The sequence below is a fragment of the Erythrolamprus reginae genome, chromosome 4 (genome assembly GCF_031021105.1).
Source record: "Erythrolamprus reginae isolate rEryReg1 chromosome 4, rEryReg1.hap1, whole genome shotgun sequence".
In the NCBI taxonomy this organism is placed as follows: domain Eukaryota; kingdom Metazoa; phylum Chordata; class Lepidosauria; order Squamata; family Dipsadidae; genus Erythrolamprus; species Erythrolamprus reginae.
In genome coordinates, this window is record NC_091953.1 from 68390418 (window position 1) to 68403108 (window position 12691).

Below are 12691 nucleotides of genomic sequence, written 5' to 3' on the forward strand. Positions count from 1 at the left end.
AATAAAACCTTGTATAGCCAATCAGATGTTAACAAAAGAAAATTAAAAACAAAACATAAACATGTATGAATTTCAGACTTCTTCCCTCCCTCTAAATAGTACATTCCCATTTTGTTTTTTTATGTTAAAATAAGGTATGTGCAGTGTGCAGAGGGATTTGTTTTTTTATAGTCCGGCCCTCCAACAGTCTGAGGGACAGTGAACTGGCCCCCTGTGTAAAAAGTTTGGGGACCCCTGCCTTAATATGACTATTACACACACACACACACACACACACACACATATATATATGTTTTCGTAGATTTTCACGGGTATATGTATGTAGTTTGTTCTGAGTTCGGGTTTTGCCCCGTGTAATATTTTGAGTTTCTATGCGAAGTTTCGGTGAAATCACATTCACCATCATCAGGCTGAAGTTATAAGCTTTGTGCTGCTGTAAATATGATGGTGAATGTGATTTCACCGAAACGTCGCATAGACACTCAAAATATTACACGGAGCAAAACCCGAACTCAGAACAATCTACATACATACATACATACATACATACGTACATACATACATACATACATATATATTTGTTTTCGTAGATTTTCACGGGTACAGGTATGACGGTCTTGGCATATTCGGGTTCCAAATCCTACACGGGAAGAAACCCGAATATGCCAAGACCAACATACATACACACACACACACACACACACACACACACACACACACACACAGTGGTACCTCTACCTAAGAACGCCTCCACTTACAGACCTTTCTAGATAAGAACTGGGTATTCAAGATTTTTTTGCCTCTTCTCAAAACCATTTTCTACTTACAAACCCAAACCTCTGAAACTGTAACCGGAAAAGGCAGGGAGAAGCCTCCATGGGGCCTCTCTAGGAATCTCCTGGGAGGAAACAGGACCGGAAAAGGTGGGGAGGAGCCTCTGTGGGGCCTCTCTAGGAATCTCCTGGGAGGAAACAGGCCTCCACCCTCCCTGTGATTTCTCCAATTGCACTGTGATGGCCTGGAGGAGGCAGAAATAGACAAATTGAATATAATTAAAAATGGTTGAAGATGAATGGCCTTTGTGGCCTTGGAAAAGTAGCAATACATGCATCTACCGATAGCAGAATCTGTTCACTGACTCTGCAGGCTTTTGGATCCTAACTTGGTCTAACTAGTAGTGGATGTGAATATGTGTCATCTCTAGTGACTATAATTTTGAAGAATAACATTATTCCACTCTAATTATTAGGACCTGTGTTTTGGCTAGGTTTCCTTTTAATTTCAAAATAAGTTGGAACTGGGTTAAAGACAATTGATACCTACAGTGGTAAAGAAATTAAAAGGGAACAAAATTACATATACGTAAATAAAGAAAACTAGAAAAGAAGATATATTTAGGCATCATGAAATAATTACATTATTCTCAGTCTGTTGTATGACATTGGCAATCATCTATACCTCTTCCCCAATCTTTCTTTTTAGCAGCCTCTTCTATTGACCCTCAATTTAGAGAAAATTATTATTGGGTCTTTTTAATCTGTTCTTCTTTTTTTGCTTTGTATCTTTTTTGTTATTTATTTTATTGAATTCTGTTTTTAGCTAATGGTCGTGTAAAGTTTCGTGTGGAGGGTGAATTTGAGGCTACATTAACAGTGATGGGAGATGATCCTGAGGTCCCATGGCGCCTTCTCAAACTAGAAATTCTAGTTGAAGATAAAGAAACTGGAGGTAATGCTAAAAGACATTATCTGATTGAAAGCTTAACGAAAAGATTAAGGAAGTGTCCCCAAGAGATATACTTTGGTAATCCTTCAATCAAAATAAATTTTGATGATTTCACAATCATTTCAAATGCTTCTGTCTCTGAAAGTTCATTCTTGGTTTACTTGGAGTATATGATATATTGGTAACCACTTTTCAAGCACTAATGAAATTGCTTTATGTTCCTATAAAATACAGTATAGTACTTAAAGCAACATTTTAAGTAGTATAATGTAATATTTTAGTAATATTCAGCCTTTTAATTTTATTTTAATGATAGATGGTCGTGCCTTGGTTCATAGTATGCAGATCAATTTCATCCATCAATTGATCCAGTCTCGGCTGTTTGCTGATGAGAAACCTCTGCAGGACATGTACAACTGCCTACGTATCCTTTCAAGAGACTTGCTCCCAATTGATATGGATCCTAGAATGGAAAAATATATTTTAAACATACAATTTAATGTTATAACAAAGAAAAAAGGAGTCCATTAAAATAAATTGTCCATTCAGTCGAAAAGGGATTTTAAATATTTTTATTTATCATTCATAAAATGGGAATGCAATTTCATGTATGTGTAAATTGAATCACCAGGAGTAGTTAATATATACCCAGTTGCATCTGAATCCACTACATCAAGACCTGTAAAACGGAAGAATTTGTCTATTATATTATAGTGAAAAATTTGGTTAAGAACATGTAGTAAAATTAAACGAAAAAAGAACATTTCAGATATTTTAATCAATGTACAATGCCTTTATGTGAAAGTTAAAGACATGCAATAAAAAAGAAAACATATTTCTGTGAAATGAATGAAAGAAGTACAAGTTTGTGTTCTGTCGGGCTCTCTGGTACACTCCTCCCAAAAATTCACAGGTGCAAATTTCAGACACACACGTTTGAAAATTCAAAACAATGTTCTTTATAATGAAAATTCACTTAAACTAAGCCCTCTTTTGGTAAAGCAAAGAGCACTGGTCTCCAAACAAACTGGTAATTTGTACAAGTCCCTTATCAGTTCTGTGATACTTAGCTTGCAGCTGTGAGGCAATTCACAGTCCTTCTTCTTTCACAAAGTGAAACACACTTTGCTCTGGTTTAGTTTCCAAGCTGGGAAAAATCAGCACACAAAAGGTCAAAGTCAGTAAAGCAGTCATGAAACACAACAATCAGATAATCCTCCACAATGGCCAAACCCATAGGCTGCTATTTATAGCAGCCTCACTAATTACCACAGCCCCACCCAACCACAGGTGGCCTCATTTTCTTTGATAATAATCTCTCAGTTGTTGTTGCCTATGCATCGCTCTCCGCATGCGTGGCTGTATCATTAACTCTTGTTCTGAATCCAAGGAGGAGCTAGATAATTGATCCCCTTCTAAGCTGTCTGCCACACTCTCCTCCTCCCTGTCACTCATGTCTTCTTGGTCAGAGGAGCCTTCATCAGCAGATTCTACTGGGGGCAAAACAGGCCTGCAGCATGTGGATGTCTCCCCCACATCCACAGTCCTTGGGGCAGGAGCTGGGCCAGAGCTAACCACAACAGTTTGTAGTTATTCATTTGCTTAGACTCCATACATACTGAGAAGTCCACATGGGCAAAGACATGCAAAAATGAAGATAATCTGAAAAGGATGTTTATTTCACAGAATTTTAGTTATACAGTGATACCTGGTCTTACGAACTTAATTGGTTCCAGGAGGAGGTTCGTAAGGCGAAAGGTTCGTAAGATGAAACAATGTTTCCCATAGGAAACAATGTAAAATGGATTAATACATGCAAGGAAAAAAAAATCGCAAAAACTGCGCTCTGCTGGCTGCCACCGCCCGGCTGTCACCTTTTGAAACAGCCGGGCGCTTCTCGGCCTTCTCCCGAACGCTGAACCTGAAAGGTTCGGATTTGGGTTTGGGAGGCTGCCAAGAAGCGCCGCCGCTTGGCTGTCATCTTTTGAAACAGCCTGGGGGCTTATTGGCGTTCTCCCGAATGCCGAACCCAGAAGTTTGGCAAAAGTTCGGGTTCGGGAGAACGCCAAGAAGCACCACCGCCCAGCTCTCACCTTTGTAGAAGAGTTGTGGGGCTGTCGGCCGGTTGGGAGGCTCAAACAGAGGTGGGGAATCTCAATAAGGAATTCCATGGGCGGAGCTTTGATGTCACAAAGATGTCCTTCCTGGAGTTCACGTTTCGGCCGGCCAGGAAGGACGTCTCCGTGACGTCAAAGTTCCGCCCATGGAATTCCCTATTGGGATTCCCCACCTCTGTTTGAGCCTCCCAACTGGCCGACAGCTCCGTGGCTCTTCTGCAAAGTTGACAGCTAGGCGTCGACGCTTCTCAGTGTTCTCCTGAACCCGAACGCCAAACCCGAATTTTTGCTGAACTTCTGGGTTCGCCGTTTGGGAGAATGCCGAGAAGCCCCCCGGCTGTTTCAAAAGGTGACAGCTGGGCGGTGGCGTTTCTCGGCTGAATCCGAACGCCGAACCCGAATTTTTGTCGAACTTCCGGGTTCGGCGTTTGCGGCGGCGGGTTCCTAACGTGAAAAATGTTCGTAAGAAGAGGCACAAAAATCCCGAACCCCGGGTTCATATCTCGAAAAGTTCATAAGACAAGGGGTTTGTATCACGAGGTACTACTATATTTGGAATTTGTGGAATATTTAAAACCAGTTATTATAAAGCATATTCCCTCTATATAGATTTTTTAATATACTATAACATTCTTCTTAATAACTTTCTATTCTGTTGATCAAGAATAGTATTATGATTTAGGAGGGATAGCAAGTTTTAGGTACAATGTAAGACTGAATTTCTTAACAAATTTATAGCAATGCATTTTTTTAATGCATTTTAACTTAGATGTTGTTTTTTCTTAAGAAGCTCAAAATATTTACTTAACCAGACCACTTTAGATTCCTTCTGCTTATCCCTGCAGTTGGAAGTTTTACATTCACAGACTCTAATGCTGATCCGAGAACGCTGGGGTGACCTTGTACAAGTGGAACGCTACCATGCAGGCAAATGCCTGTCCCTCTCTGTCTGGAAGTAAATAAAATCACTATTATCTGTAGATATTTTTACAATCAGTACAAACACAATTCTACTTGTAATTATTATTTGCTAAGGAATTTATATATTTCCATGTAACAATATTATATTGTTGGAAACTGATAATGAAAATTCAGGCAATCTTGAATTAGGATAATTTACACTACGGAATTTAGGTTGTATGGATTTCAAGGGAAATACACTATTTTTTAAATAAGTTATATACAATTGATTTCTGGAATGAGGACAAATACTATAGTTAACAAAATGAAAGCAAATATACTGAATTGAAAATAATATATAATATGGGTAAGAGCCAGGGTGGCACAGTGGTTAGAGTGCAGCACTCTATCTCACCACCAGCTCAAGGTTGACTCAGCCTTCCATCCTTCTGAAGTGGGTAAAATGAAAACCCAGATTGTTGGGGGCAATATGCTGATTCTGTAAACCACATAGAAAGGGCTGTAAAAGCATTGTGAAGCGGTATATAAGTCTAAATGCTAAATGCTATTGCTATTTTAGAATCACAACTTGTAGAACAGCTGCAAGGGTAGTTGCAGTCATCAAGTTATGTTTCATAGGCAAAGATTTCATATTACAGTATTACTACTTTTAAAAATGCTTGCCCTAGAAAATCTAGATCCACACCTTATATAATTAAATAGGCACACTTTTGAAATTTACAAAATCTTCCTAATCTTTGCAGTTGGTACAGAAATTGTGCAATTTTATAAGTCAAATTTCTTGAGGTTTATCACTATGTATGTATATGTACGTACGTAGATATATTCAGTGTAGACCGTAGTGAAAAGTTGCAACTATCTGTATTAAGGTATAATGGAAATGCAGTTTCTGTTTCTGGAATTTATTTAATTGTGTTTTAAGAAATTAGGACCACTAATCACAGCTACTTGGATATATAAACATGAATATTTAATAGTATGATTTCATATACAATGAGAAGTGAAAGCAACATTTTGTCTTCTTTATTAATGTATGAATATGGTATGGTATTTCCAGGGCAGCACATTAATACTTTCCATCTTATATATTTGTTCTTCATGTTTTGTGTTGAATGTAAAGTATTGATATTGGCTTTGTCCATTATTTAAAGCTAACAAAAAAATGTAACCCATGTAATCTAGCTCATGGTTTGAGATTAATCTTGAAGTTCAGGCTGCTTGTTCACTTGTCAGTAGGAATACATGACAGTTTTACGCCACAAATCTAAACAGTAAGAAACAGAAACTCATAGCCATAGATCTTCAAATTACTTTTAAAACTTTGTGATACTGATCCCTGAATGGTTAAATGTACCTTATATACTCTTACAGTGGGTCTATTATTGGAAAGTAATAAGCAAAAGTAAACAGCAATGCTGAAAATTTATTTATTCAATTTTTATGTCACCCTTCTCCTTAGACTCAGGGCGGCTTACAACATATTAGCAATAGACTTTTTAACAGAGCCAGCATATTGCCCCCACAATCTGGGTCCTCATTTTACCTACCTCGGAAGGATGGAAGGCTGAGTGAACCTTGAGCCGGTGATGAGATTTGAACCGCTGACCTACAGATCTACACTCAGCTTTAGTGGCCTGCAGTACTGCACTCTACCTGCTGCGCCACCCCGGCTCAATCTAAAATGATATACAGTGTATTAGACACAATTGTTAAGAATTTCAAACAACAAAGAATTATTACAATTGTGATTGTGTCTCTGTTAGAAAAGTTTGAAAGAATTTCTTTAACTTTATACTGAAAAAAGTGACATTCTTGTTTAATATAGTAATAATATTTTTACCAATTTATCTGAATGTTCTACAAAAATAGATTTTTATTTAACATTGTATTTTTTTATTAGCCAACAAATTGTTGGGAGAAAAACTGGAACAGCATCTCTTCATAAAGTTACCATTAAGATTGATGAGAATGATGTATCAAAGCCCTTGCAAATTTTTCATGAACCTCCCCTTCCAGCTTGTGATTCCAAACTAATTGAACGAGCTATGAAGGTAAACTTCATCAATTTAAGTTGTCTCAATTTAAAAAGACTCTTTTTTAAAAAGACTCTTGTTTATTGTTAAAATATTGGGAAATGAAGAAAATATTGAATTTCAAAAAAGATATTACAAAAAAGTCCCTCCGCCTTTTAAAGGCTTTTAAATGGTGGCAGCTTAGAAATGTAAAATTATTTTGCAAAATGGTTTGCCAGGACTGGAAAGATATATTGTAAAATGTATTATTAGCATGAAATTAAAAAATTACATAAAATATAAAAAAAGAGTTCTGAAATGAACAGATACTCTTGTTCCATTACCTGCATTGTATCAGTAATTCTTATATTGAAAAAACCCCTTGCTTCATTATAACTAGGATTTTAGAAGATATTTACAACAGATCTGCTACTTAAATTAGATAAAAGTAAATCTTAATACCAATGCTTGAACAGCTACACAATATTCCCTTATAACTGCAAACTCTTCAGAAGGTTTTGTTTTTTAATAACTGATTTCATTTTGATTTTTGTAGATAGATCATTTGTCAGTAGAGAAGCTTCTAATAGACAGTGTTCATGCAAGAGCACATCAGAAGCTCCAGGAATTGAAGGCCATTCTTAAGAGCTACAACACCAGTGACAATTGTATGTGGTAGTATCTCTATACTCCTTTCTTATCTTACTTCAGGATAAAACATTTGATTCTGAAGTAAATGAAATTACTCTGCCAATTTGCCTCTGCCTTATGTGATAATACAGTAATTATAACAATAACCATAATAATTTTAATTATTTAATTAAATTATTTAATTAAATTATTTTAATTAAAATAATTTTAAAAAATTATACTGAACTGAAAGTTGTTTTGGCAATCATTGCTTTGAATATGATATAGAGAAGTAAATAATTTTTTAAAATGTTGATATTTTAACAAATTGTATTTTTTGTGAGGAAAGTGAAATGATGTGGATATTATTCAGTATTTTTATGTTACATGTTATTTCTTATATCCTTTTGAATTGGTTTTGAATACTTTCCAAATTTTTATCAGCTAATAAGCCACGGTTGCACAGTGGTTAGAGTACAGTACTGCAGGCTACTTCTACAGTATTGCAGACTGTCTGCAATTTGGCTGTTCAGATCTCACCAGGTTCAAGGTTGACTTAGCCCTCAAATTTGGGTAAAATGAAGATCCAAATTGTTGGTGGCAATATGCTGACTCTAAACCAAAGCACTGTAAAGCAGTATATGTCTAAGTGATATTACCATAACACACATTTTAAGGGTTTAAAATATTTTAAACAATTGTTATACAGTGATACCTCGTCTTACAAACCCCTTGTCATACAAACTTTTCGAGATACAAACCCAGGGTTTAAGATTTTTTTGCCTCTTCCAAACTATTCTCCACTGCACTTGGAAGGAGAGTCCAACGTGGGTAATTCTCTAGTTCTATTGGTAGAGACTGAGTTTAAAATTTACATAATGAGTAGGCACCGCCCCTTGCCTGCCCCCATGAACTCAGTTTAAAAAAACTCAGTCTAAAGTGTGGAGGCTTTGAGTTTTTCTCCTAAGAAAATAAAGTTTTAAAATAACTTATTAATGGGTTTTTTTCCTTTTCCCTTCCTTCTTGTTTTTCAGGTAACTTGTAGAGAAGCAGTATGAGGAGCGGTATGAGGTCGCTGCCCTCCGTGGGCACCACCTCCTTCATTACCTCCTTATAGGGCCTCTTCCCTCAGAGGGAAATGTCCTGAAGAGGAGAAGAACAGCCTCGAGTCACTGGCCTCAGAGGCCATACACGGCTGCAGCCGAAGGTGGGGAGGTCCGCCCCCCCACTGGGAGGCTGGGGAAACCCCTCTGGGGTTCCCAGAAGATTACGGAGTTTTGCTGCATCGTGGATCTCCAGAGCAGAGCGGCGGCTGTCAGCCAAGACAGCTGACAGGCACTGTATCGTCCGCCGCTGCCAAAGATCGGCGTGTATTTTCCTGGTGAGGGTGGCTGTCAGTGAGGCAGTTGGCGGGCACCGCCATCGCCACCGATACCGCACCGGGCGTTGGGAGCCGAACAACGCTCCAGGACAATTGGCAGCCGCGGGGCTTCCTGGCATCAGGGAGAAGATAGCGGCCGCCATTTTGGGCGTTAATAAGGGCTCCCGACATTTGGGCGGGAAACTCCACCCCCCCTCGCAGCTAAGAGGCGCGAAAGGGCCCTGGGGAGCCAAACGCCTGTGCAGTCCCCAGTTTAAGCTCGATCGCCATTTTGTGTGAGCAAAGTGAGGCGAGAGCTGCAAATTTGAGATCACTCGACTCTCTTAATAATCCATCGTTCAATTTATAACAGTGAGTAGTATGGAAGATCAGGCCAATAGCGGGAAAGGGGTATCTTCCCCACGAAGAACTAGTACTAAGCCCAAGGATAAGGGGCAGCCCAGCAAGGCCAAGGCCAAATCCGTCCAGACCTCAATGCTAAAGGAGGCTAAAAGGCGCATAAAGGCTTTAGAACAAAGGCTAGAGGCTGCTCTTCAGGCACCAGGGCCTGCTACAGTTCCTTCCCAATTGCCCCAGGGTTTGGGCTCATCATCTCCTCAAGCCATACCGGAGTTCATGAGCCTGGCCTATGTGAGGGATTGGTCCCCTGAGAGACATTTCCCAACCGTCATGGCGTCTTCTGGGCCCAGAGTGGAAAGGCCAAGGTCTGCCAACCAGGCCAGGCCATCTTCAGCTCCCTTGCTGCAGACTGCACAGATACCTCAGGCTACATTCACGCCTACAGCCGCAGGTCTGTGTACACATACAGATGCATGGCAGGGCATGTCACCAGCCCTACAAGACATCATCACCAATGCCTATTCCCAGGGCATGGCGGTGGGGGTGCAGCAATACATCCAGCAACCCCGCCAAACCCAAACCAGGAATCTGTGGTCTGAACCGCCCCATTCGGGTCTGGGGTCTTTACAAGAAGAGCCAATCCTAGAGGACAGCGATAGGGAATGTGAAATGGCAGATGATGAAACAGCACCAGAACAACCTTCACCTTAGGTTTATTCAAACCATCGTTGTTCAGGATCCTGCTTCATAAGGCTAAACAGGTAGTAGACTTGCCAGGTACCACCAAACCCGGGCAACCTACCGAGGCATCGAGATCGTCTACTACCCTATTTAAAAAACCTCAGCCCAAATCGGACCACATTCCGGCAGCCCAGGGTCCTTCGGTCATGGAACGGAAGTTCTACACGTTTGACGAGGAGGTGGAAACCTTATTACAATTCCCACTGATTGACCAACCAGTGGTCACACTGGTATCTAATGCTTTAGTTCCCGCGGAAACTGGGGACAACCTTAAACCAGAGGATAGGAAGGCGGAAACCCTCCTCCGAAAGACGCACCAGATGTCGAGTTCGGGGTTCAGGGCAGCGGCCGCTGCCTCCTTTTTCAACAGGGCCCCCATCATGTGGATAGAGGAGATGCAATCCAGGCTTGGTCCGAACGACGGACGTTTGAGACAGGATTTGAGCAAACTAATGGCGACAGCAGAATTCTCCGCCTATGCCACCCTACATGCCGTAAAATTCTCAGCGAGGGGAATGTCAACCACCCTCTCTTCACGCTGTTTATTGTGGCTCAGAAATTGGCAGGCAGACACTAAGTCCAAGTGGCGCCTGGCCTCATCCCCCTTCCAGGGTTCACAGCTTTTCGGAGAGTCGCTTGATAAGGTCCTCATAGAGGATAAGGACAAGCACAAGGTCCTCCCCAGGTCCAACAAGAGACAGGATCGGCGTTCTGCTCCGTATTCTCGACGACAGCCCTTTCGATGGGATGCTTCTTCAGGGACGGGCCAGACCTTGCGACCCTACACACAGAGCCAATTCAGTCAATCTTCATTTCGGAAAGACAGGACACCATTTCAGGACAGGACAAGGGGCTACCAACAGGCTAGACGCCCATTTCGAGGTAGTAACCAGAAAGGTTTCAAGTGTCCTAAGTGACTTTGCCAGACTGCAGCCCAAAGGAGGGAAGCTTCGCCTTTTCAGCACCTCTTGGTGGGGCACATCCTCAGACAAATGGGCGTTGGCCACGGTGACCCACGGACTACGGTTGGAGTTTGTCCATCCTCCTCCCAATCGCTTTATTCAATGCCCGATTCCCCGAGACCCGGAAAAGAAAGTTCAGCTACTACAGGAAATCAAGCACGTCTTGGACATTCAGGTGATACAGAAGGTACCCCTCCATGCCCAGGGTCATGGATTCTGTTCGGTGGTCTTCACGGTCCCGAAGACATCAGGAGGATGCAGGCTAATCCTCAGCCTGAAACAACTAAATCTGTACATACTCTACAGATGGTTCAGGATGCATTCTCTCCAAACAATCAGCGTCCATCGGACCTCGAGATTTTCTGACATCCCTGGACTTGAAGGAGGCTTAACTTCAAGTCCCCATTTACCCTCCACATTGACGTTTTCTGCGTTTTTATCTGAATGATACACATTACCAATACAGGGCGATACCGTTTGGTCTTTCATCGGCCCCTCAAATGTTTACGAAGTTGTTAGACGTCCTAACAGCAGATCTACGCGCCCAGTCCATCCGCCTGATGGCTTACTTGGACGATATAATTATTCTGTCCAAGTCCCAGTCACGGGCAAAGAAAGACCTTGCCGTGGCAATAAGGACTTTATAAGCACATGGCTTCACCACCAATGTGCCCAAGAGTCAGATGACTCCAAGAGTCAGATGACTTTTGTACCTGGGGTCCTTGATAGACACAGTATCGGGCACGGTATCCCTTTCACCAGAAAGACAAAACAACATTGTACAGTTGATAGCCTCCCTGCGTCATCGGAGAAGAATACCTCTTTCATTGCTGTCCAAAATCCTAGGGACATTGGTTTCCTGCATCAGAATTGTTCCGTGGGCCCGACATCATATACGGACCCTTCAGTGGTTCCTGCTACCGGCTCAAAGGGCCAAATGAGCCACTCAAACAGGCTGGTACGTCTGCCACACGCCGTCAGAGACTCCCTAAACTGGTGGAAGTCTCTGGCATTGTTTTGAGGCTCATCCTTTCGGACTCATGACCACATCATCCTTACAACGGATGCCAGCCTGTTGGGCTGGGGAGCACACATCAGATCACAGATGGCCCAAGGTCTCTGGTCTATGGAAGACCTCAACCCTATAAATATCAACCTTCTGGAACTAAGGGCAGTCTTTTTGGCACTACAACACTTCATAGCTTTAGTCAAAGGAAAGCATGTGTTAGTCCTCACGGACAATGTCGCGACCAAGGCCTACCTAAATCACCAAGGAGGCACGAGGTCTCGATGCCTTATGCAAGAGACTATGGACCTTTTCAATTGGGCCGAATCGAACCTGGCGTCCTTGTTCACAGAACACATTGCGGGAGTCAGCAGCAGCCAGGCAGATTGAGCAGGACTACCTTGGACCCAACAGAATGGCAGTTGGATCCAGGTCTCTTTCAGAGGATCATTCATCGGTTCGGCATGCCTCTGGTGGACCTATTCGCAACCCCTCAGAATGCTGAACTTCCAAGATTTTTCTCCTGCTTTCCAGCCCCCGGAGCGGAAGGGGTCAGTGCCCTAATCTCCAGATGGCCACGCGGTCTTTTATATCAGTGTTTCCCAACCTTTTTTGAGCCGCGGCACATTATTCACATTTTCAAAATCCTGGGGAACATTGAGGGGGGGGCCGCAAAAAAGTTTGGACAAAAAAAATCTCTCTTTCTCCCTTTCGCTCTATTTCTCTCTCCCTCCCTCTTTCTCTCCCTCCCTCTTTCTCTCTCTCTCCATCCCTTTCTTTCTCCCTTCCTTGCTCTCTCTTTTGCTCTTTCTCTCTCCCTCCTTCCCCCCTCTTGCTGTCTTTCTTTCTTTCTTTCC

The 12691-nt window shown here is 41.8% G+C and overlaps 1 protein-coding gene across 6 annotated transcripts in view; it reads left to right on the top strand.

The window, feature by feature from the left end:
• MED14 (mediator complex subunit 14) overlaps positions 1-12691 on the top strand; it is a 130788-nt gene that overhangs the window by 15288 nt on the left and 102809 nt on the right. For all 6 annotated transcript variants that reach the window (XM_070750552.1, XM_070750556.1, XM_070750554.1 and 3 more), the window contains 5 exons: positions 1600-1728; positions 2042-2149; positions 4665-4797; positions 6664-6814; positions 7332-7443. In XM_070750552.1, coding sequence (XP_070606653.1) covers positions 1600-1728; positions 2042-2149; positions 4665-4797; positions 6664-6814; positions 7332-7443 — 633 coding nt within the window. The remainder of the gene's footprint in view (positions 1-1599; positions 1729-2041; positions 2150-4664; positions 4798-6663; positions 6815-7331; positions 7444-12691) is intronic.